Here is a 25459-nt window from a genome sequence, read left to right on the forward strand (position 1 = left end):
TTAAACATACAAATTACAAATTATCGACCAGTTTCCTTGTTACCACAATTCTCGAAAATTGTGGAGAAGCTATTTAATAATAGGTTGGACAAATTTATTAATAAGAATGAATTATTGGCAAGTAGTCAATATGGTTACAGAGCCAACATTTCAACTTCTATGGCACTGATGGAAATCACGGAGGAAATCACTACTGCCATAGACAACAGAAGATGCGCAGCTGCAGTATTCATGGATCTGACAAAAGCTTTCGATACAATTAATCACACTATTTTAATTTCAAAATTAGAAAGGTACGGAATTAGAGGTTTAGTCTTAAATTGGGTTAAAAGCTACCTAGCAAAGAGGAAACAATTTGTAAAGCTAGGAGAATATACATCTGGGAGTCTACACAATACGTGTGGAGTACCACAGGGGTCCATACTGGGACCAAAACTGTTTAACTTGTACATTAACGACATTTGCAAAGTAACTAACAACTTAAAATTGGTCTTATTCGCCGATGATACCACCGCTTTCTGTTCTGGTGAAAGCACACAAGAACTCATTAAAAAGGTCAAGGATGAAATGGTCATATTAAAGTCATGGTTTGACAAGAATAGATTATCTCTGAATTTAAGTAAAACTAAAATAATGCTATTTGGTAATAGTAGAAAGGACACGTACGACCAAATACAAATTAATGGAACGGATATTGAAAAAGTGGAAGAATATAAATTCCTTGGGGTTATAATAGATGAAAAAATGAGTTGGAAATCTCATATTAAATATATACAGCAAAAGGTGGCGAGAAATATCTCTATATTGAATAAAGCAAAATATCTTCTTGATCAAAAATCACTCCACACTCTGTACTGTTCCTTAGTATTACCATATCTAACGTATTGTGTGGAGATATGGGGAAATAATTACAAAAGCAATCTTCACTCACTCACTGTACTGCAAAAAAGATCTGTGAGGATAATTCATAATGCCAAGTATAGAGAACATACAAACCCTTTATTTTTAAAATCACAGATATTAAAATTCGCAGATTTAGTACACTTTCAAACCGCTAGAATAATGTATAAAGTTAATAATAACTCGTTACCCAAAAACCTCATACAGTATTTCTCAATCAGAGAGGAGAAATATGATCTTAGAGGAAAATTAAACCTAAAACATTTATATGCGAGAACAACGCTGAAAACCCACAGCATTTCCGTGTGTGGAATTAAATTATGGAATGGATTGAGTAAAGAACTCAAACAATGTACAGAGATGAGCAAATTCAAAAAACAATACAAGCAGTTGATGTTTACTAAATACAAGGCAGAAGAGTCCTGATTGTTCTGTCAGGTTTGTTATTTTATTTTATTTATTTTTTTTATTTTCTATTTTATTTTATTTTATTTTATTTTATTTTATTTTTTATTTATTTAATTAAATTTTATTTTTTATTTATTTATTTTTATTTATTTATTTATTTATTATTATTATTTTTTTTATAATTTTCTTTGTTGTGTTTAAAAAAAAAAAAAAAAGAAAAAAAAAGGAAAGGGAAAAAAAAGAAAAAAAAAAGCTTTGTTCTTATTTATTTATTTATTTATTTAGTATTGTCATCATTATTATTATTATTATTAATGTTCTTTCTTTTTTTGGGGGGAGGGCTATCTCACCGTTATCTATTATGTGTTATCCTGACTATCACTGAAAACATGACATGGAATCCAGGAAGTGAACTACATGTACTGTACTAGATGTAGAATGGATGGGGGGTAGGATTAAATAAGCTTTGCTTCTTCCTACTCCTTTTGGACATGTGGAACTGTCAAAGAATGATTCACGAGATGTATTCCATTGTAACCTTCATGTTCAAATAAACTAAACCAAACCAAACCAAACCAAACCAAACATGGATTGTGTTGCAAGTGAACGATGACAGTTGAAAAGAAAGGGAGGATTATGGAGTTGAATCTAATCTAAAACAGTCACCTATATTGCAAAGGGTGATCCAAAATCTGAGGACAACGTCAAGCTAGTAGGAGGGTTTTGAGAGGGGTGGGGGCAGGCCGTGTGTCAAAAATGGACATTTTTGTGGGCGTATCAATTACTGTACGTATTTCCCCATTTGCGGAACCCCCCCGCGAAAAGCAGGGATCTACTGTACCAATAAACTACTTTACAGTACTTGACCAGTGCTTGACCAATTGAATCAATTACATTTTTTAAAATGCATTTTTTATGGGCAGATACTATAAGGCAGTTGGCTATTATTTAACATAACACATGGAGGAGAAATACTAGATTTTTTTTTCCTCAATATGCTTCATGATTCACACTGATTTATGCCTAAGAACAGTTCCAGGAGTTTGAAGGAAGTCAGCGGGCTGAAACTTAGGGCATAAACACTCTTCATGTGATTATTGCTAGTTGTGTTAAATGCAGTCTAATCACACAAGTGTTCATATTCAGAACCTTTCTTCATTTCAATTATGGCAGCTGGACAACAAGATGTTGCTGTTTGAAAGGTTCAAGCGAGTGAATCAAACATAATCAAGTGGAACAAGTCCTCCACATTCATTGTGAAAATTATACCCTTCAACAAACAAAATGTAAATGTGCTTGTCATATCAAGGACTGAACTTGAATAAAATTATGAACCGTTTGGAGTACAATCCAATTCTATGAAAGTAATTTTAAAACATGATTATGAAGTTCTTTATATAATAAATCCGCGGCGAAGTACTGCAAAAAAAACCTCTTAGATGTTCTTTTTATTGTGCGCTTTAAATAAAAAACTGCTTGTCTGTTTGCGCTTTCTGCAAATAATACAGCGATTTGTTCTTTATTGTCAAATTGCAGCCATTTCCAGAACAATTCTGGTGAACATATAATGGATATTTTTGACCCAGTTTAATTCCAGAAGGAAAGTCGTGCACCTCAGTTGGTCCTGACCCCATAAACCAGTCACAGCAGGACACATTGGCGATAAACCAAAACCGACAAGAGGAATGAAATGCTGGTTCTTGTACAGATTGTGTTCATTCATTGTATCCCACCAGGAACATTGATTTATCAATCATTGTTCATCCGCCTCATCAGCCACAGGGTGCAATTTGGAGTTGTTGGTTTTTTTCCCCTCATTTTGCATTTTTAACACAACCTGAAAACAGGTAGGGCAAAGCAAAGACATTGCCTTCTCCAATTTGGGGTTTAGTATAAGAAAGAGTTGGCCAACGGTAATTTATCAGCTTCTGCACTAGGTAGAGCAACTACACACTATTTGTGTTTTCAGCCACATGTACAATATGTCAGAAAAGGGAGTACACCCCTCACATTTCTGCAAATATTTTATCAGATCAAAGAAACAACACTTTGATACGTAACTCAACACACAACCATTACGAGCTACACCACTGGCAACAAAAGTGAGTACACGGTTATGATAAATTGTACAAATTGTGCCCTGTTAGCCATTTTTTTCTCCTCCAGCCATTTGACTCGTTGGTGTTATAAGTAGGGATGTCCGATATTGGCTTTTTTGCCGAAAACCAATATGCCGATATTGTCCAACTCTCAATTTCCAATTCCGATATCAACAGATACTGATATGTGTAACATCACATATCTTTTTCTTGAGTAGAATTGTTGTAAAGTAACAATACTCTTAAATGAGTTGTTTTGTTGGCTATTCCACCCATCTCTGAGTAGATAATTCATGTATTACAAATTTTACATAAGAATACATTTGCATTTCTTGTGCCTTGATTGATGTTATTTTTGGAAAGACTTAATTTATTTTTAGTTAAAGGGGTATTGTTTAAAATACACAAATTTGCTGATTACTATTTTGATTGAAAACTTTCATGTTCTTATTTTATATTCTTATTTTATTGCATGAAAACTACTATATATATGTACTGTGTATGGTTTTTCGGCACTACTTGGCTGATGTCATGTGAGTTGCTACTGTTTTGGATCAATAAAGTTCTTATCTTAGCCATCAGAGAAGATCAAATACATGGTTTTTGATGCTGAACTGTTTCCCAAGTATATTAGTGCATGTGTGAATGTATAAAAGAGAGGCATTAGCTTAAATTTCTTTGTAGAAAGGCGACACTGACATACGGCTCAGCGAAGCAGCGTCTACGTATGCTGTGCTTTTTGTTTCCCAGCGTGCTTTGCGGTACTGTTTTTGTAAATAGCGGCTAGGTTGCATGTTTACAGCTCACCTAGTTGTTGGTTATTCTGCATTACTCGTTGGTAGTGTCTTGTCTGTTGTTATCTACCTATTACGTTGCTGTGTGATGGTTTTTTTTTGTTTTTTTTTAGCTCTGAGTAAAACTAGGTAACCCATTCAAAAGTTCATTGTGAGCGTTGTTGTTACTCTGCTTACTTAAATATAGTTACCTTACCCTCACAGAATTGTGAGCAGCATAGTATTAACTTCATGATGCAGCAAGTTCAGCAGTTTTGCAAAATTGCGACCTTGGTATCGGCTTTTATTGTATTGAAAAAAAATGATACGATGTTGGCCGATACCACGTTTTTCTGCGGGTATCGTCCCGATAATTATCGGTGGCCGATAATATCGGACATCCCTAGTTATAAGGTCTTAGGTGTGACTATGGAGAAGGTGTGTTAAATTTGTTGTTATCGCTCTCACACTGTCTCATACTGGTCGCTGGAAGTTTAATATGGCACTTCATGGCAAAGAACTCTCTGAGGAAGTGGGAAAAAAAAGAATTGTTCCTCTACATAAAAATGTTCTAGGCTAGTGGTACAGGCACATACTCCTTCAGACATTTGACCTGAAGCCATGTGCCCCCTACTCCGGTACACTTAAACAACATAAACCACCATAAACACACAATAACACACCTTAGTTTGGTATATTTAATTAATTATATGATTATATAATTGATTATTATAGAAAAATACATTTGTATGAAAGAGAATGTCCTCCTTAAATGTCCCGTCATGAATGTATGCGCGTACACCAGGACATGTGCGAGCCCGGTGTAAAGTTCACTGCCACATGTGTGCTGGAGTAGCTGTTTTAAAACATATTATTCATAACAAGTGTTGACATGCGATCTTAATAAAATGTGGCGAACTGTGATCTTACGCTTTTTTGCTGTATGATGCTTTCAAGGACCGCTGAACAAAGAGCGGCCACATTGCTCGAGAAGACGCATTATTAGCGAAGCATAAAGAACATAAACATGCAAAATTGCGGGTTTTCTCACATAGTTGGTACATCCAATCAAGAAACGGATGACAGGCTCATAGCTCAGAAAATGCACTAATTAGTCACTGCAGCACATACGAAGGCCAGCCCTCATTGAGCACATTCAGATTAAACACTTTCAATGCACTACATCATCATCAAACTTAACGTACAGAACAATGAGCAACGTCATGATCTGTCTCCTTTCTTCTGCACTGTACTCCGTGCGCTCTGCAGGGATGTGCACAAGAGACGTTCATGCGCATTATCTAACTGTCAGTATTAAGCGCTATAATGTAGTCCTGCTGTTTAATTCTTATCCACATACTCCCTGCGACATTTGGCGTACCCCACTTTGGGAAGCTTGGTTCTAGGCTATAAGAAGATTGCCATCACCCACATTTAAGACTGTGGTGGAACGTAACATTATTCACATGAAATATTGACACAATATTGGCACAATTTGGTCATTGTCGTTAGGGGTGTACTCACTTTTTTTGCCAGCGGTTTTGGCATTATTGGCTATGTGTCGAGTTATTTTGAGGGGCAAGTCAATTTACACGCTTATGCAAGCTGACTACTTGGACTGACTACTTTGCATTGCATCATAGTGCTGCCTCTTTAATGTTTTCCCATGAAAGGATATACAGTAACACATTATTTGCAGAAATGTAAGGGGTGTACTCACTTTTGTGACATACTGTATGTGTGTTACGGGAAGGAGTTGGTAAGACTGCATACAATGTGCTAGTGGAACGTGGGCGAAACCATACATCAACTTTGAGCTGCGCAAATCTTTCTTCCCTATGCAATCTTCTTAGCTACAACAGAGTCACTTAGATTTCAATTTGATTTCTTTTAAATTACATCAACTCCATTACTTCCACTTATAAATTCCAAACAGTCAACTTAGCAGACAAGGAAGAAAATTACCCAGCTGTGTCTCCAACCTAAAAAAAAAAAAAAAAGTAGCGTTCAATTGAATTGAATGGAAGTGAAGTGTAACCAGAGGAGTAACACAGTAGATCTGATGTTCTCAGATAAGGGGTTGATGCTTGGGTGTGGAGGGCGTTCTAATACCTGAAAGAACGCGAGGCTCAATTTTTCCCTCAGCCTGTGTCAATATTAATAAGGTTTGATCTTTATCTGATCTCTTCACCCCACCAAGGAGAATATAGATGAGATCAGTGCTCTGTTTGAGCAGCAGTTCAATACATCTCAAGCTCAATAACACACATCAGACAGTCAGAACAGGATACACCTTTGTTGCAAATGTTTAACAAAAACCAAGGTTGGCATGTTGATCTATGCACAAATGCATACGTGTCACCATCTGCATTTGAAAATAAGGCACATTTTCCAGAACATGAGGTAAAATAAGGGGAATTCTGAAAACAACGCGGAAAACTATTAAGCAGGAGGATCAAATAAAGTCGTTTTTCTGTGCAAACGGGAGGGTTGACAGGTATGCACAAATGTACAACATGAACAAAAGGATTGAGACAGCTTAATCAAAGAAATTGGAGCGTTTTTTTTTTTTTTTTTTTTAAATCACCAAATCAATTTATTTCGACAAAGGAATTGGGACACAGGGCTGTTACGCCTAAAGAAAACAATATGGATCGACCAACATTATCGGCCAATATTGGCATAAAAATGAAATATCGGCTCATATCGGTTAATTTATGATATCGGAGCGCAAGTGACGATGTCGTGCTCCACACAATTATTCTCAAGACTAATTGCTTATTCAAAGAACTAACCTGCTGATAGTTGGGGAAGATGTTATTTATTTTACTTGACTATTGGTCATGATTTTTATGACTATTTTGTTGAAACAAAATGTTTCAATGTGGCACTTTTTTATAACTTACATTACATCTTATTTTGTACAAACAGTGTTTATTTGTGAGATGCAACCAGTGGCATCACAGTGAAATAAATATAATGTGTTCATTATACAAGAGCTGCTGCCAATATTGGTGTCAGCTGGTATCGGTAACAGCAGTGAAGTGCTGGAGAACATCGGTCAATTTGATATCAGTAAGAAAGCCAATATTGAGCGTCTCGACAAAAGAACATGAAGTTGTTCTATATTAGTAACAACAGCAGTTTGCAAACTCCGGAGGACACTTTCCCAAAGACGGTAGATTTATTTCTATGGGCGTTTTACCATTTATACAAAAGAATATTAATGAGGTCACTGATGCTGGACCTGAGAAAGTTCATCCCAAAGATCCTTGATGAGCTGGAGGTCAGGGCCCTCAAGTGTTTCCTACCAAACTCATCTAAACATGTCTTTATGCGACAACAGAATATTTACGGAAACTCTTTTGCAATATAAGTAATTAGTTTTCATGTCTCCTCCTCTAGATTTAGATTTCTGCAAGGCTGGTCAGATGAGGAGCCCAGAATACATCCACCAACAGCAGCAAAAGCAGCAGCATCAGCCTCAAGAGGAAGACGACGAAGTATTGTGCTCCGGACCCACGACTCACATCCACAGCCGCGGCTACTCCCTGGGCGTAGGTTCGGATGTGGACACTGAGCCGGAGGTTGATCCATCACCCGCTCATGGCTTGCAGCACATGTGGATGCGTGGTTTGAAGTCTGAACAGAGCTCCTGCCTGACGAGCCGCGCCAACTCTGCCCTGTCTCTTACCGACACCGAGCATGACAGGAAATCTGAGCCTGATAATGGTGAGTGATAAAACCTCTTTTCACACTCCATAAGGAGATTGTCCATCAAAGCCAGAGGAGATAGAACATTTTGCATAGCAGATAGTGATACTTTGATGGTGCATTACTGTGCATCTAAGTACCGTGCAACACTTGCTGAAACCCAGCAACTTTTGTAATTTTCTCTACAGCTGCAATTGAATCAATTTTGAAACAATACAAAAACATCACACTCTTTTCATGCTTTAAGTTACAGCCTGAGGCAATTATGTGACTCAAAGTCAATTTTTGAAGTATTGCTAATGCAAAAGTTCTTCTCTTTGAAGGCTCTTTTATGTAGTGAAATGTGGAAAATGTCCTATTGGTCATTGAGTCTCTCAAGGCAGCTTGAAATGGAGGTAAAAACCTGAGGTGTGGTGGTAGAGGGTGGGTGATGAATCCTGAGGAAAGTCTAATGATAAATGTCCAGGTCATTCAGCTTGAAGAGGATTGAATATCCACTGGAAGTTAAAAAAAAAAAAATTGGCTTAAGGTTTTTGAGGAAAATGAATCGCTGGGTTGGGCGGTAACTACCTGACTGGCGGCGGCCGACAACCGCCTCGGAGGGAGGGCTTTATCCTGGAAGGAGGGAGACGTTGCGAGGTAGGGGTGAAGAAATGAGTCCAGCTGGAAAGAAGCCTGGGATTGAGCCAGCTATCTGTCTTGCACTGGCGGGCTCGGCTTCCCGCAGATGGAGAGTTAGTTAGAGGTGCGCACAAACAAAGACAGAGCTCTCCGACTTGTCCCCAAGGGCACTGTCTGTTTATGTGCTGCAAGAAAGTGGAACGTATTCAGAGGCTAAGGAAAAGATGGCTAATGTAAAGGGAGGGGGATGAATGAAAAAAAAGAAGACAGAACGAACCAAAATGCTAATGAGAGAATAGAAATGGTAATGTAATGGTATAATTAGAATGAGAATAAAAGAGAATCAGAGGTTGGAGGGAAAACAGGTGAAGAGGAAACTATGTTAGACCGAGAGGGCTGAAGAGGGGTGCAATAAGAGAAAAATCGTTCAGGAAAGGTTTTAGGGTATGCTTGTTTTTGTTAGGGATGCACCCAGGGGTGCACTTTAATGACACCCTGATTGGAACTGGAGTTAGCCTAATGCAAAATCACACAGCGGAAGAGGAGCGAATGCGAGTGAGGGAGTGGAAGTGCTTGCAGCATTACACGCTAATCAATTTGTGATGGCTGTGTGCATATGCACCAAAGTTATTACCATTCAAGATGAAGGACTCCATCTTTATCTGGGGTCAAAAAAAGGGGTAAGGTAGATAGGCATGCAGAAGAGGAGAGCAAATGAAGAAGTGGCACAGGTGAAAGGAAGATTTAACTGTTCAAAGCAATTGGCTTAAACTGCTGCAATGCACCATGAAAGCTGGTTTATGTGTGATTTCATATGTCACATGTAGAACTAAATGTCCTATGCCTCCCTGAGCCCAACACATTCTGTCTCTTCTATTCCTTTTTATTCATACTTTCCCCCTCTCTGGAATTGGTATCTGTTACTTGGCAACCTTTATTCCTCTGCTCTCATTTATTCTCATCCACTTCCTGTCCATCCACTGTGACACGTGGCCAGGTGTGTCCATGCGTGGCATCCTTTAATAGGAAATACATTATGGATGCCACACTTCTCTCCACAACAAAGTCTTGTACTTCTCTGTTTCCCTTGATAATGAAAGTTACAGTCGCTCTAAGAAAAAAAAAATGGTGTAAAGAGGCTCGAATCAAAAAGCTAACGTTGCTGCAAGTGCATTTTAAGTCAGCCCAACCTTGTACTCCCTTTGTCTTCAGAACGCGCCCCCCTCCCAAACTCATTAATGATGTCAGCTTCAAACTGGCAGGAATCCTTTTGTTCCTTGTCTGATCGAAGCTGACAAGTCAATTTTGTCAGTGCATGTGTTTGTGTGTGTGTGTGTGTGTGTGTGTGTGTGTGTTGTCAACCTGACTGTGAGGAAAATAAAGGGAGGAAGAAACAGATTAAGTTTTAACATTTAATACATGAATTTATTTATTCTCTTTTATGCATGTGTGCTCAGAAAAGATGAGGCGGTATGTATGTACGTGTGTTTGTGTGTGTCTTAGGGGGGAGTTGCATGTCCAACTGTGACACCTCCCTTGAGGATGGCTGCAGGCATTCTAGAGCATCAGTCCAGCCCGCTGACAAACTTGTGAAAATATCAAACTCCCCGTATTGACGACAGTGTAATGTTCGCTGAGGAGATTGGCAGAAGAAAAGACAAAATAAGGTTCAGCTGGAGTTTACCGCTGACATTCACTCACAGACACACACCCAAGCACACACACACACACACACACACACACACACACACACACACACACACACACACACAAACACGCACACACACACGGTATTATGACCAGAAGAAGTCCAAACTCATCTTATTGTTCAACACTCTCAAGCTATCAGATTTCAATAACACATCCCTTAAATCCTGATAATATTTTTTTTTACTTTGCTCATGTTTTTTCAAGGTTATTATTATTTGGTAGAGATGTTTAGTATCGGCTTTTTTACCGAAATCTGCTATATTACTGTACAGCAATTCAATTCCGATACCAATATCAACCGATATTGATATAGACAGCAGCTCTTCCCTCAAGCTAATGAATGAACAAATTATGCTCCTTTTACTGTAATGCCACTGGATACATTTAACAAATAAACATTTTTAGGATTAGATCAAATAAGGACAAATACGGCAATACACAATGTAAATTATAGAAAAAAGTGTCATATCTATCTTAAAGTCACAAAAAAAAATCATGACCAATAGTCAACTAAACTAAATATTCTCCTCCCAAGTCCTACTATCAGCAAATAAGACAGACTCATCATACATTCACAAATAAGAATCCAATTAAATAACACGGCCAATTACTGCAAATTCCGGTGTATAAGTCGCACAAACTAAATTTAGAGGGAAAACCAGATTTGTTCTTTATATAAGACACACCGAGGTCCACATCATAAAGTGGCGTGCACAAGTCCATGAGGAAATGGTAGCTCTTTCTTTGGCAGGAGCCAATCATGAGCTGTGAATAAACTCACTACAAACTTATCAGTCCACTGGCAGTCAGTGGAGGTCAGTATATATACCCAGTATAACAACATAACAGTCTGGCTGATGGTTTCATCTTTCAAAGAACACTTTACTAACTGCACTAAATTCAGCACACAGAAACTAACATTCAAATGTTGTACATCAGAAATATGGAAATATGTATCAATACGAGTTTTACATAAAAAAAAAAAAACATTTTAAAGTGTTCCCATAATGCATTTGCATTTGAGAAAATCATTTCATTGGAGAAGAGCATAGAAAGCATAGAAAATGACTGCAGTGCTGCTTCTGTTCAACAGAGGGAGCCAGAGGACCCAGAGCCCAAAGCAAAAAGAAGAAAGGTGAAGTCATTGCAGCGCCCCAATGAATGCTTTGCTCAGACACAATGCCTAATGGGTTTTATTTTTTATTGTAAAGTCGAATTGGGACATGCTTGTGTATTTGTATATACACCTTTTGAGTATTAAGTTGTTGTGTGCTGAATTTAGTGCTGTTAGTAAAGTGTTTTTTGAAAGATGACACCGTGAGTGAGACTGTTATATTGTTATACTGGGCATATACTGACCTTTACAGTACTGCTACGACATGAAAAAAAGTTTTCCTCCCATTTCTTGTGCAAGTGGTACGTTTTTTACGTTGTCCTTCATCCGCACACCGTTTGAAACCCTTTGTTAGGTTTAAAATAAACAAATTGGAGGCTAACTCGTGAACTCGGTAACATGCTATGTTTAAAGAGGCTCTGCAGTGTTTTTCCCCTTCCTAACTTCTTATTTTTTTGCATGTTTGTCGCGCTTAAATGTTTCAGATCATCAAACTAATTTAAATATTAGTAAACGACAACACAACCTTTTATTATTAAGGGAGAAAAAATACAAACCTACATGGCCTTGTGTGAAAAGTGATTGCCCCCTGTTAAAACATACAGTAACTGAGATTAATCGAGATCTATCAGTCGGGAAAAGGTTACAAAGCCATTTCTAAAGCTTTGGGACTCTAGTGAAACACAGTGAGATCCATTATCATCAAATGGCGAAAACATGGAACTGTGGTGAACCTTCCCAGGAGTGGCCGATCAACCAAAATTACCCCGAGTGCAGCGGCAACTCATCCGAAAGGTCACAAAAGACCCCACAACAACATTCAACAAACTGCAGGCCTCACTTGCCTCAGTTAAGACCAGTGTTCATGACTCCACCATAAGAAAGACACTGGGTAGTGTGATGACCTGGGCCTGTATTGCTCCTTCAGGACCTGGAAGACTTGCTGTGATAAATTGAAGCAAGAATTCTTCTGCCTACCAAACAAATCCTGAAGGAGGATGTCCGGCCATCTGTTTGTGACCTCAAGCTGAAGCGAACTTTGGCTCTGCAGCAGGACAATGATCCAAAACACACCAGCAAGGCCAACTCTGAATGTCTGAAGAAAAACAAAATGAAGACTTTGGAGTGACATAGTCAAAGTCCTGGCCTGAATCCTATCCTATTATTGACCCTAAAAAGGTGGTTCATGCTGGAAAACCCCCCAATGTGGCTGAATTACAACAATTCTGCGAAGATGAGTGAGCCAAGATTTCTCCACAGCACTGAGACTAATTGCAAGTTATTGCAAACGTTTGATTGCAGTTGTTGCTGCTAAGGGTGGCCCAACCAGTTATTAGGTTTAGGGGGCAATCACTTTTTCCACACAAGGTCATGTAGGTTTGGATTTTTTTCTCCCTTAATAAAACGTTTGATGTTTTTCTTCCTTAATAATAAAAAGTTTCATTTAAAAACTGCATTTTTTGTTCAGCTATGTTGTTATTGACTAATATTTTAATTTATTTGATCTGATAAAAAATGAGGGGCAATGGGGGGCAAATCCTCTCTGGCACCACTGCAGCTGAATGTGATGGAGTGGATCCATTTCAAACAATGTGGTGGCCCAGACTTCCTTCTACACTTGAAAGGATTTCAAGAACTACAGAATTATGGGGACACCGACTTTTACATCTGGTTGGATCCATGAATTAGGCGTTCAGGCCATGAAACACTGTTGGATTTATTGTTGCATGGGTAAGTACCATATTTGATGGATTTGTTAGATATGATACAGTCTAATAGCTCAGTGCATTGTCCGTCTAATAACTTCTCATGAGGCCTCAGGACACACACACACACACGTACTCACCTAGCACAATCAGGGTTTTGCAACACTTAGATATGACTCATGGAAAATGACTGGAGACACACAATAGATGCATTGTTCTCAGTGATGTCCTGACCTAGGTAATTGATATCAAATTATTTTAAGTCATGGTGTTTGTCTATTACACAAAAGTAGCCCACTTTGAGGATTCCTCTCACCCAGGGGTGCTCACACTTTTTCAACCTGTGAGCTACTTTTAAAATGACCTTCCTCCTACTATAAATACACATATTTACTACATTTATAAATGAGTATTTATGTACGTTGTACATATATATCAGGGGTGCATGCACATTTTCAGAATGCAAGCTCCAAGTCGACGTCTATCTCTTACAATAAAACATACAACATATATATAAAATCTAACAGGTAAACTTTGAAACGTCTATAGTAAATACTAATTACTAGTATTTCACTCTCACAGTTTCAAAGTTTACAGGTTATCAAAGTAGTTAATATCATTCAGTAATTCCCAATTCCATTCAATATGGCAATAAATTACACGTAATTCCTCAATAGTTGACCTTGTGTACATAACCTGAGTACCGGTTATTCCAGTATGCCAGTCAAAATAGCTATGTAGTGTTTATTAGACACACAGTTCATGTATTAGCATTTGTTATAAAACATTACAAAGAAAATGAAATGAAAGTGAACGGTCGGAGGCCAAGGCAACGTATTAAAAAGGTTTCAGCAAAGGGCACATTTTCCAATTAATCATGAAATAATACTTTAAGATACAGAAGTACAGAAAACACACGTTTCCATAGTGGAGCTCAGGATGTGCAGCAAAGCCATAAAACACTTCACTTTTTGTGTACATAACTAGCTGCTACAGTTGAACAAATAACTTTTGTTATAGTTATAGGCATCTTACCGCTGGGTTAGTTTATCCGGTATCGGAATAATAAAGATGAAAGTTGCATCTCCGTGTGTAGCTTGCGACGTCTGATCACCACTTCATCTTTGCTAATAGCGAATCAGGAGGGGAGCTTAATGTCAGCCGACTGATGTCATGTGACATCTACAAAGTGACGTTTATGCGATCGATCCAAACTACCTTGGCGATCGACCGGAAGCTCGCGATCGACATAATGGGCGCCCCTGTTATAACCACTCCACTACACGATGATGCAACATGCTGTTCACCACTATTGTACTGAAATTTACAGCATTTGCGTGTTTCTGAAAAAAATGCAAGAATATAAGATATTTTTCAAATATCTGAAAATCTGAGTGTCATAGCAACAAATATTACTGGTGCCTCTTGACATTGGTTAAATGCTTTTACTTTGTGGATTCCCTGCTCCAAAGCTTGTGAAGAGAAATGATTCAAGAGGAAAAGTGAGACGCGAGGGGCCAGCTAGATTTGCTGTCAGTGGACTGAATTACTGCCATGTGGGAAAAAGAAAACATTACTCTATGATGTGGGTTACAGCACTCTGCCAAAATGAGATGCTAATTAAGTGACCAATTTTTTCATTCGTCATTCCCTCAAGCCTGATATCTATCTTTATGGACTCTCCTTTGTTCTCTGCTTTTTGCACTGACACCTTGGCAAGGAGCAAGCTACCGCCTGGCAACACGGTACTGCATTTTCATACACCTTCATCTGAGAAGGATGTTTATAAAATGCCTGCAAATCAATTCAAATTAAAGGCTCTCGCAAATATCAATGCTATTACCTTTGTCCGAGTAAGTGCTTAATTCCGATTTGCTTCCGCCTCCATTATTTTTCTTTTCAAACTTGACGTCCCTTTCATATTTGTCTGATCCTGCTGCTGAATCAGAACACTTGATATGTTTTAATGTTCCACTTTAGCCATAGACCGTAGATAATGGTTGGAGAAAATGGATTTTCAAATCCCTTCAAATGTGTAGCATTCCCAGCCTAGCAATTAAGTCATTTAAGTCAAATGTAGTGAAGTAGCTCACAAAATATGATTCATTTTTGTGGCAATACCATGTTAAGACTTATCGACACATATTGCTTTTTCACCTGGTAAAAGATGACACATATACATTTACAGCAGTATTTTCTGAAGTATTTTTTACACTATATAACATTGATTAAACTGACGTATGCATTACGTATGTTTACAATTTGACAAAATGAGATTATTAAAGATGTTCATCGGGGAATTGACATTACAGTAATCCCCGACCAGAATGTGATAAGTGAATTTCCGCAAAGTAGGATTTCTTATTTATAAATGGAATATTTTCATAGGTAGAGCATAGAAAACCTGTTTTCCACCTTCTTAATACGTTTTTTTAACATTATTAGAGCCTTCTAGACATGAAATAACACCCTACAATCGCCTTTACACGCGTCTTACCCAATATCGGAGACATGATAAGAGGATATAAGACATAAGTAAAACATAAAATACACTCACAGCATTGCGAGACTTCTTTTTGACATCCTTTTCCTGTACAGCATTTCCTGTGGTGGCTATTGTTTCATCAATTTAACATTACTGACACCTAGTGACCAGTGTAGAATACTACATATCATCACTATGTCTTTGAATGTTTCTTCTGAATTCCATACATTTGCATTTTATTTCATTAAGGCATTTGCTTAAATATGCATATTTTTCAAAAAAATTGGCTATATTCAACAATAAAACAGCGATGGTTTATTAATTCATATATTTTTATAAACCCGTGATTGAGAGATTCAAAGCGCAAAGCGGCGTGTGATTACTGTTCAGTCAGTCAGGCTTGCGTCCACTGCGACTATGTTTATATCCAGCAAACATGCCTTAAAAAAGAGGCTCCTACTTTTACAGAGGTCAAATCAAGCAAACATATTTTTTCCAAAATCACCTCAAAAGCACGCATGTCCTCTTTTTTAAAACAAAACTTCTCATGCTTTGGTTTGGTTTGGTTTAGTTTATTTGAACATGAAGGTGACAATGGAATACATCTCATGAATCATCCTTTCACAGTTCCACATGTCCAAAAGGAGTAGGAAGAAGCAAAGCTTATTAATCCTACCCCCATCCATTCCACATTTAGTGCAGTACCTGTTGTTCACTTCCTCCATTCCATCTCATATTTTCTATAATAATCAATAAATAATAAATAATAAATAACAGTAAGAAGACAGAAAAAAAAAAAACGTGCATGTATAATATTTTTAGGAAGACTATGCCTTACATTTACATTCAGCTGTGGTGATGCGTGAAGTACAAATAATTTCAACTGGACACTTTTTGTTGTTTTGAAATTGAACCAGTATCACAGAATGGATTGGATTGGATGTCCCACTTAAATGAAGCCACAGAATTGTATAATTCCCTCTGCACTGAGCACAAATCGAGGATGAAAATGACAACCACGTGTATTCAAGGAGCAGAGTTACTCTCAGACCAGGGTATGGTAATTTGGAAATGTTGACGTTCTGCTCTGATCAACATTTGCAATCAGAATGACTGTTCTAATTATTAGATTAGATTCAGCTTCAGAACCCGCCCCTTCTCTCTTCAATATGCCTCACCCGCTTATTATACACATTTTAAAACATAACATGTATAGGTCCTCACCAGTAATGAATGATATTGTAAAGATAAGAAATGGAATCGGCGTCACGGTGTAGAAATGATATATGTTCCACTTTCGCATCTCGCAGCAACTATGGTGCGTTCAAGGACCGCTGAAAAAAGTGGGACATCTCAACACTTGAAGAAAAAAACATTATCAGTGAAGCATAAAGACATCATTTATGTTAAGACAATCATTTATAAAAAAGTATTGTAAATTATTGGGCTTTTTTAACAGTGGTACATTTTGACGGTATTTATTATGGACTGAGAGTGAATGAGATGTGTTTTCTGCAAAAACAAAAGTCCTTTTTTCGGAGGAAAAAAAAACAAATGATAATATTTTGGACCAAAAATTTGCAAATTTGCGGGTCCGCGTGAATGCTGAATGGCGAATGTGTGGGGATCCACTGTACATGAATGTACGCTTTCATCAACGCGTTAACGATCATGATAAATTACTGAGCATTGCTTTAATCAACAAAACAACATACTGTAGATATATATATGTATATGTGTGTGTGTATATATATATATATATATATATATATATATATATATATATATATATATATATATATTATGGGTGTATTGTCCGATTTCCGTGAAATAGAATGCCCATGCCAATGCGTGTCACTTCCCGGACGCTTAGCGTTTACATTGACAAGTCGGATTGTTTTTGGTAATGTGAATGACCACAATAAAGATTGGATTTTAACCAAAACTCAGAATTGGACATCATACACTGCAGTGTGAATGTAGCCACTGAGTTAATAGAAATTGTTGAAGTAGTAGTCTTTTTTTCATAATGTAGTTTGTTGTCCTTGTAGAGAATGAAGGCAAGAACCAGTAAGGATAAATATCACATGGTTGCTGAAAACTAGGTTGCGTGTAGCCTGGGGGACCATGTAGTGTCACACAGGGTCCTCATATGCTTAATAAACATGGTCAATTATATTTTTAATGATCCCCCAAAGTTTTCCAGCAAAGCTGTAACTGGGAATGAGTTGGAGAAGGTTAGCGAAGACACAGAAACAAAAGGTGGCAGAGTGGAGTAAAACAACTGACCTTACAGTTTAATGAGCAAGCATATATAGCTCAAAGAAAGAGTGAGGAAAAAGATAAAAAAGGCTTGTTGGAAAGCAAATTTCATACAAGCAGAGCAGAATCATTAATTCATTATGGGGAATGGCATTGAGATGAAGTTATATTACAGTATGTGGGGAAATAACGACTCGAGTTGTACGCGGGATGTCACTTGGGAATCAGATTTTTCCTGATTTCTCTTCATTATGGGACAATTCAGAGAATTATTCAGACTACAGACTTCTAATTAGACAGAGAGGGAATTACAAATATTTCACACAAGTGTTCTTATCCAGAAATGTCAGCTAAGTCTCATTAAGCAGTGTGAATGAGAAAGATTTTATGTTTCCGGTTCTTTTGATGTTTGAAGACACGCATCTCCTTTTAGCATTCCCGCGGTCATGATAACCTCACCGGAGCCGTGAATCTACAATACCCTCAGAGATAAAGAAATCTGCAGATGTGCCACTCAAACCATGCAACCATGCATATGGACATGTTCCACCTGGTGTGTCTTCTAACCTCCCTGGTGTGATTGTGTGTCTGTGCGCATATGAGTGGCAGTCTAAGTGGAAACACCAGACAAACAGCCACATGCTCAAACTCCCCTTTTGCCTTCCCAGGGCCCTGGGGGGTTTGCAGTAATGGATTTGTCTATTAGCTCGTAAAGAACATTGCTCAGTGCCATATCGATCATCTGAGCTGTAACGTTTAGGGTCTTTAAGTTGTAGAGTTGATCTAGTGGTACACAGACTCCCCTGGCTATTTTACTAGAGTGAGAGATGATCAACTTAACCCTGGTGCCATGCTTGGCCAGAGGAACCACTATAAACTCGTCCACTGGAGCCAGAAACTGTTTTTATTGAACCTGGGCATCCAGGAGAAGCTTCAGAGCCTTTGTGAATCTGCCAGATGTCAGATAGTAGCAATAGTTTGATTCCCTGCTTCTTTAATGGTGGTCTCCTCACATAGTTAGCCATGCAGGTTCTGCTGTTGACAAGCTGTCAGAAAAATGGACAAGACCCCATTGTCCTAATGATGGACCTTTACAGTCCACTAATCCAAAAGAGTGGTTACTGGACTGTGCTGCTGCTCGATGGGGGTTGCTTGGCCTATGTGTTCATGAGAGAGAGAAAGAGAAAGAAAATCTTCGGCCATTTTTTTTCTCATTCCATCCCTTTGCGTATGTGAATTCAAACACCCTACTCCATTATCATCTTGCTGCCATGGCAACAGTCATTGAATCAGAACATCAGTTGCAGCTTTCATCTCATGCTGTCCACTGGTTGCCTACAGGCTGTCTGTATACATAAACTGTGTGTTTGAATGGAAACATCACAGAGGCCAGCCACTGCTTGCCATTTATATACGCGGTCATACCTTCCACAGTTCAACAATCACCTTCGCAGTGGAGGTTGGAGAGGCGAGCTGTTTTTAAATAAACAGTGGAATAAGCCGACCTGAAACTGTTTTTAGCTTCAAGCGCTTTTAGTGTATTAAAATGAGCGGCGAGCATGGTGAGTGGCACATGAAAACGCTTAAAGCAGAAAGGAACAATAGCTCTGACAGTGTGCTGAGAGATTAGCGAAAAACAGAGTGGTTTACAGTGAGGCAGAGAGGCTGACTGGGGGCGGAGGACACAGAGGTGCATGTATGGTCACGCACACATAAACACATATGCTCTCAGAAACCCACACACACTCTTTGCTGTGGCGTGTGTGATGCGGTCGGAGGAGGAGGGTGTTTTGTGTTTTGAAGAGCTGGTAGAAAACGCAGTGCCAACCCAACAGAACTGATTAGAAAATAGTGTCCAGTAAGGAAAAGAGGAAAATAAATTAGGCATCCATCTCCGTTTTCCTTCACCTTTGCAGTTTCTATGAAAGAACAGCTAAAAATATAATTGAACGTTCATGCATGATAGGAAAAACAAAAACAGGACTTTTATATCCGCCACAATATCTTGCGTGTGGGTGAATGGAACCTTTCACTTACTGTATGTTGTGAAATAAGAGATAAAACTCCATGTTAGCTATTATTCTGATAATTCCAAATGTCATTTCAGCCAGCATACGGATTTACACTGGATCCCCACGCAATTTTACTATGCACATGACAATAAAACTCTCTTGAATCTTGAATCTTGAAATTAGTGGATTTTTGGTCAAAAATGTTTTCTCTTTTTTATTTGAAATTATTTGCAATTTTTTTTCGCCAAGTATACCTTGTTTTTTTTTCAGAAAACACATCACATTCACCCTAAATTGGTCTAATTTTTAAAATACGATAATAAAGCATAAAATGGACAGCATAATAGTACAGCATACAGTACAGCCTAGGTTACCAAAGTGGGGTGCTTGTGCCCCCAGAAATACACCAATTGTCATGGGGGTATGTGAATAAAAATGAAAAAGAATTTGCGCCTAACCCTCACAATTACAAGTGTGCATGAACGCCTCACATAGCAGAGAGAAAAACGTCATAGCAGAGAGAAGGAAGGAGGCAGAGGATGACGTTCTCCATTGCTCTGTGTGAGTTACATCAGTGGTCCCCAACCCCTTGGCCGCGGCCCGGTACCGGGCCGTGGGTCATTTGGTCATTTGGCCGCACAGAAAGAAAAAAAATAATTTCCATTATTAAATTTTTTTTAATGTTTTATTTTGAAAAGTGGCCGGATTCTCCCTGTTACATCCGTCTCACTTGACGCATGTCCATTGTGCGTGTGCTAACTTTATCTCATGCCGCACAGATAGACTACTACTGTATTTTTACCATTTTTCTTTCACCTCATATTTGGTGTCAAATGCTGATACTATGTGGGAATGCATAAAGGTAAGTTTTGATGACTTATTGAACGCTAATGTGCACATTTGTCTGAAGTGAATTAATGCTAGCGCACTGCCTTTTACCACACACGTCAAACAGCGATGTAATAATCTCTCTGGAATCTCTAGTAAAGAATCTCTCCCCCCACCGCCCCCCACTCATGTGGAGTAGCTTCGACAGTCAACTTCGTTACAATCCGGCCTCATATCTACTTACTGGAATTACAAGAGGCAATTATGTAGACGTGGCTTGGAGAGACACCTTCAACAGCAAGCAGGGTTGACCCCGTAGCCTGCACAGCGGTGGAGCCATGTACCACCGCTAGCCAGTGTTGCCAGGTGTGCTTATTCAGCGACTTTGGGCTTGTTTTTTTGGAAAGTCGCTTGCAAATTCCAATGTTCCAAGCTGTTTTGGCCTTATTTTTCAGAGAGCTACTCGCTTGTTATCACAAGACCTGGCAACACTTCCGGTTGTAGTGCTAGCCCGATGACCAGGCTAAAGGATAGACCGTGACTCAGACACCGTCTGTTTCTTGATCAACTTACAGCATCATTCATTAGTGGTGGGTACTAGGAAAGAGCGATATAAATGATATTCTATAGAAACGATAAAAATGTTACCCATGACAAGCTGCAACAAGTACTCAACGTAATGTGGTGCTGTAGCTAGTGCGGCTAAAGTACAGTAAGTTTGTAACCTGTACCCTGTATTGAAATGTGTCTATCCTTTATATTTTTAAAAATGAAGATTTGAAGTCAGCTGGGATAGGCTCCAGCATGCCCCCGCGACCCTAATGAGGAGAAGCGGTATAGAAAATGGATGGATGGATGGAAGATTTGAACATTCCTCGTTGTTTCTGCAATAGCTTCCTTCCCCATCACAGCTGCTGTAATTCTACCAAGGATTAGCTTGCACTTTAGCTGCACCAGTGTTGCTATCACACTCGTGGTGCCAGTAGTAAAGACCGTTGTTACATGGCACAGTGCCCTGAGCCTGTTAGACCTCCAGGGTGTGTGCACTACCTGTCATTATGAGCCCGTACTTCTGGCAGCTATGGATGGATAATGGTCCACTGGGTCTCACCCAACAATCTGCTGACCAGTACGAGCGCTGGTGGTTGCATGGCTGGATACCAACACACACATAACCGTGGTCACATCTATTTTTAACCAGCAATCAACAATGTATTTATTTTATTTTTAATCAGTGAAAAACAATATGTACACCAATTTAATTCAGTGACTTTGCCCTTTGATAGACTTTTACTCTCTTGACAGCTTTTGGTTGGCGACCTTTGTCACAGGCAGAGCTTAATTGAAAAATCAACAATAGGACTTCGGAAAGTCATTAATTGTTATGGTTAATTAAGGTAAACATTAAATGAGGGGAGTTTTAATTGGTTTCTCTTGATGAGGGAAGGGATCTGGGGTCACTCGGATCTGCATATGTAAATAACTGAAAACTCCTCCAGGCTTGGCTTAGCTCTGTCTGCCTCGGAGTGCTGTCTCTCTCTGTGTGATGTTGTTTATTTTCCTCTCTGCTTCTCTTTGCTCCTCTGCACACACAACCATACATGCACGCATGCATGCAGAAACATGCAGACACACACCCAGCCGAGCTGTCAGCAAAACAAATGGACTGCTTTTGTCAAGTGACATTGATGGGACGTATGCATGTGCTCGATGCTAAACCCCACTCTCCAAAGAGATGCATTTGTTGAGATGAGGCTTGGCAGTTTGGCACGAGACATCACCTTCATATCTGAAGTATTTGGAAGTATCCTACCCCCACCCCTCCGCCCACTACCACCATCTTTTGGTGAAGAACCCTTTATGTGGTAGTATAGGCAAAGCACAATGGAAAAGGAATTAATAGTCCACCCAATCACTTTACACGATTGATTGCCTTAATAGAGCACCAGGTAGATTATCATGCTGTTAAATAAATAGCTTCTTAAATGTTACAGTATGTTGCTAAAAGCATGGGCATTTTATGTGTGACTTGTAAAAATAAAATAGGGGTGTAAGTACATTTATTTGTGTGTACAGAAGTGTATCAGCGTGTGTTTCTGCATATGTGGTTGAGAGGAGCAGACAACTGGAAGTCTGCTCATTCACCCGGTCAGCCTGCTGCAGTACAACACCTCATGGCCAGTGCAGAGCTGCTGCCAATATTTCAAACAACTGAATGTGCTTTGTCCATCCAAACAGATGCTTTACCCCATTTCCAAAGTGCTAATGTATGTGCAGTACATGTGAAATGTGTGCTCTCCTATTTGTGGTCATTTTTGTGTTAACCCGACCGGGGCATTGTGAACTTTTTTTTTTTTTTTGTTTGTTTTTTTGTTTTGTTTCTGCATTTTCCCCTTAGATAAATAGAACGGTGGTGTGTAGTCAGGGCCAGCAAAGCCTTCTCTGCTGGCCTAAACATGACCAGAAGCAATGATCTACATATATATTTGTTCCAGGAAATTGTATTAATTTATTCCCAACAGTATCGTGATTCCTGGTGTATAGAGCACACCGGTATATTACCCACACCCACTAAATTTAAAGAGAAAAAAAGTTTTGTACATAGAGTGTATAGGCCGCACCTTTCTATAAGCTGCAGGTGTCCACATTGTAACATGGGGTATTTAGTACACAGAACGATGTTACAAGTATAGATTTTTAAAACTTTGATTAAATAAATGCTTTTTTTTTCGAAACAGTGCATGTAACATTGCTAGTTAAACAGTGGCCTACCAGAGAAGCCGTTCAGCGGCGTCCTTCTCTAGGGAACTAAAACCACTAATAATTCCTTTGTCACACACTTTGTCAGTCTCTCTTTTTGATGGCGTATTGAGCTGTTTTTTTGAAACCCGTTTTTAGTTCACCTTTGACACTTGGTTATGTCTACCAAGTGGTAGTCTACCAAAGAAAAAGATAGCAATCACCACGAAAGTGAAAATAAACATCATAAAAAACTCTGCGAGAGGAGACATGCCCACCGTTGTGTCCCAAATCTTTTGGTCCGAACCGCTCGACTGTTGTTACCATTATTAAGGATAAGGATTATTGAATGCTAATGAATGCTAGAGGGGTCATGGATTCCATGTGCTGTTATAAGGAGATCTTTGAGAATAAAAGGAGGTTGATTGTTAATTGTTAATTACTTTATGTGTTCTATGTACAGTGCAAGTGATTTAGGTGTTAATTTCGCCATAATTTAGGTATAAGTTCCGACTTTTGCCACGGTTCTGATTATCGTCATGGAGTTCTGCATGCGTGTTGCTAAACATCTTGATAGGTGTTATCATGTTGTCCTTGAGACTGTTGAAACCAAATTAACTGTTTACTCTGCTGGTTGCAGTCAAGAAGTGCACACTCCATTTTCCCTAAATTGCTGCATGACACGTCAATCAAAAATAAATTACATACAATTAACATTTCAACCACTTCTTAACACTCACTTATTATGTTATTTGATGCCCATCCGTAGTTTTAAGTAACATTTTGGCATAGTTACTTGTCATTTCAAGTGCAAAATGAAGTCATGTAAGTAACAATTCTGAAAAAGGAAATCTTAAAAACAATTGAAGATATTGAAAACCGTCTCCTTTCTTGTGTCAAAATGAGAGAAAAAGCTCAAATACTACAACGCAGACAAACTGAATTATTCCACTGGTCATATAAAAAGCGAAAAATAGATTGAATTTGCATTACGACAACAGGAGTGTGATAACGTGCTCTCCAAGTTTGAAATTTGTGCTTGTTAGGAGTGCAGCTCTCTCAGTCTGTGATTTGCCTCCACTCTTCAGTGATTTTGTTTCTCCAAAAAAGAGAGTGCAACACAAATATTTGTTCTATTTGATAATCAACAACAGAAACAGTGTTTAGGCAATAGTTCCTGTAAAAGATTATTTGCATATTTTTCAATTACTATTGATATACAGCGAGCACTTGTTACAGTTCACATGTTGGTCATCAGTTCAGTTTGTGGATTCGTTTACCTTTGGTCTTATGCAAAAATTGATTAAAATTGACTGGGTTTATCAGTGAATTAAATATGTGGATAGGCAGCGCCGCCTTTGTTGTGGTGGATGGGCTTCTTAGTAAAATATCCATTGTGTACTCAGTCAAGCCATGTATATAAAGATTATTAGGTTTTTGAAAATGCATGAGAGGAAATGTGTGGGTGGTGATGAGCCTGATTCAGCTGTGGCTCATGTTTACTTGTTTGCATGGAGCCCCACTTACAACACACAGCTCTAAACTTTTTTTATTGTTTGATTTTTAATGTCGTTGGGTCATTGTGTGCATCTTTCCCTGTTTGGCCATGTATATGTACTAATAATATGAGCGTTGGGTTATTTTTTTCTCAATTATTTCTAACGCTTGCTCGTTCGCATGCCCCTTTTAACTTGTGCTGCTCTCTTTTTAGCTTTCAAGAATAGTTGGAAAATAAATTGTCTCTCACTTTAACATTTGTGGTCAAGGCTTCGCACTTTCAATTAGATTAGTGTTTGTGTAATGTTGTGGGTGGAATTTCAAAGTAGCAAATAGTCATGCTGTAACTTTACAATAAATCCATGCTCCCACCACATGTGTAGGCGCCATACTTTTTAAAAAAAAAATACCACCCAAACATCCACGTTCTCATAACATGAGACACATATAGTACAATTGTCCAAAATGTATTTGGTGTCCGCTTCTTACCTGTTTGCTGGCTTTCCCCTTCACCTGCTCCTTTGTCTGCTTTGCTGAGGTTGTCTTGTCATTGTGATGGTGGGAGAGCACTGGCCTGGCGTTTGCATGCTC

General features: G+C 38.7%; 1 protein-coding gene across 1 annotated transcript in view; it reads left to right on the forward strand.

The window, feature by feature from the left end:
- tenm1 (teneurin transmembrane protein 1) overlaps positions 1-25459 on the forward strand; it is a 272088-nt gene that overhangs the window by 32279 nt on the left and 214350 nt on the right. Inside the window, exon 3 of the mRNA XM_054791581.1 lies at positions 7586-7912. Within this exon, the coding sequence (XP_054647556.1) occupies positions 7586-7912 (327 nt within the window). The remainder of the gene's footprint in view (positions 1-7585; positions 7913-25459) is intronic.

This window comes from Dunckerocampus dactyliophorus, chromosome 11, assembly GCF_027744805.1.
Source record: "Dunckerocampus dactyliophorus isolate RoL2022-P2 chromosome 11, RoL_Ddac_1.1, whole genome shotgun sequence".
NCBI lineage: Eukaryota > Metazoa > Chordata > Actinopteri > Syngnathiformes > Syngnathidae > Dunckerocampus > Dunckerocampus dactyliophorus.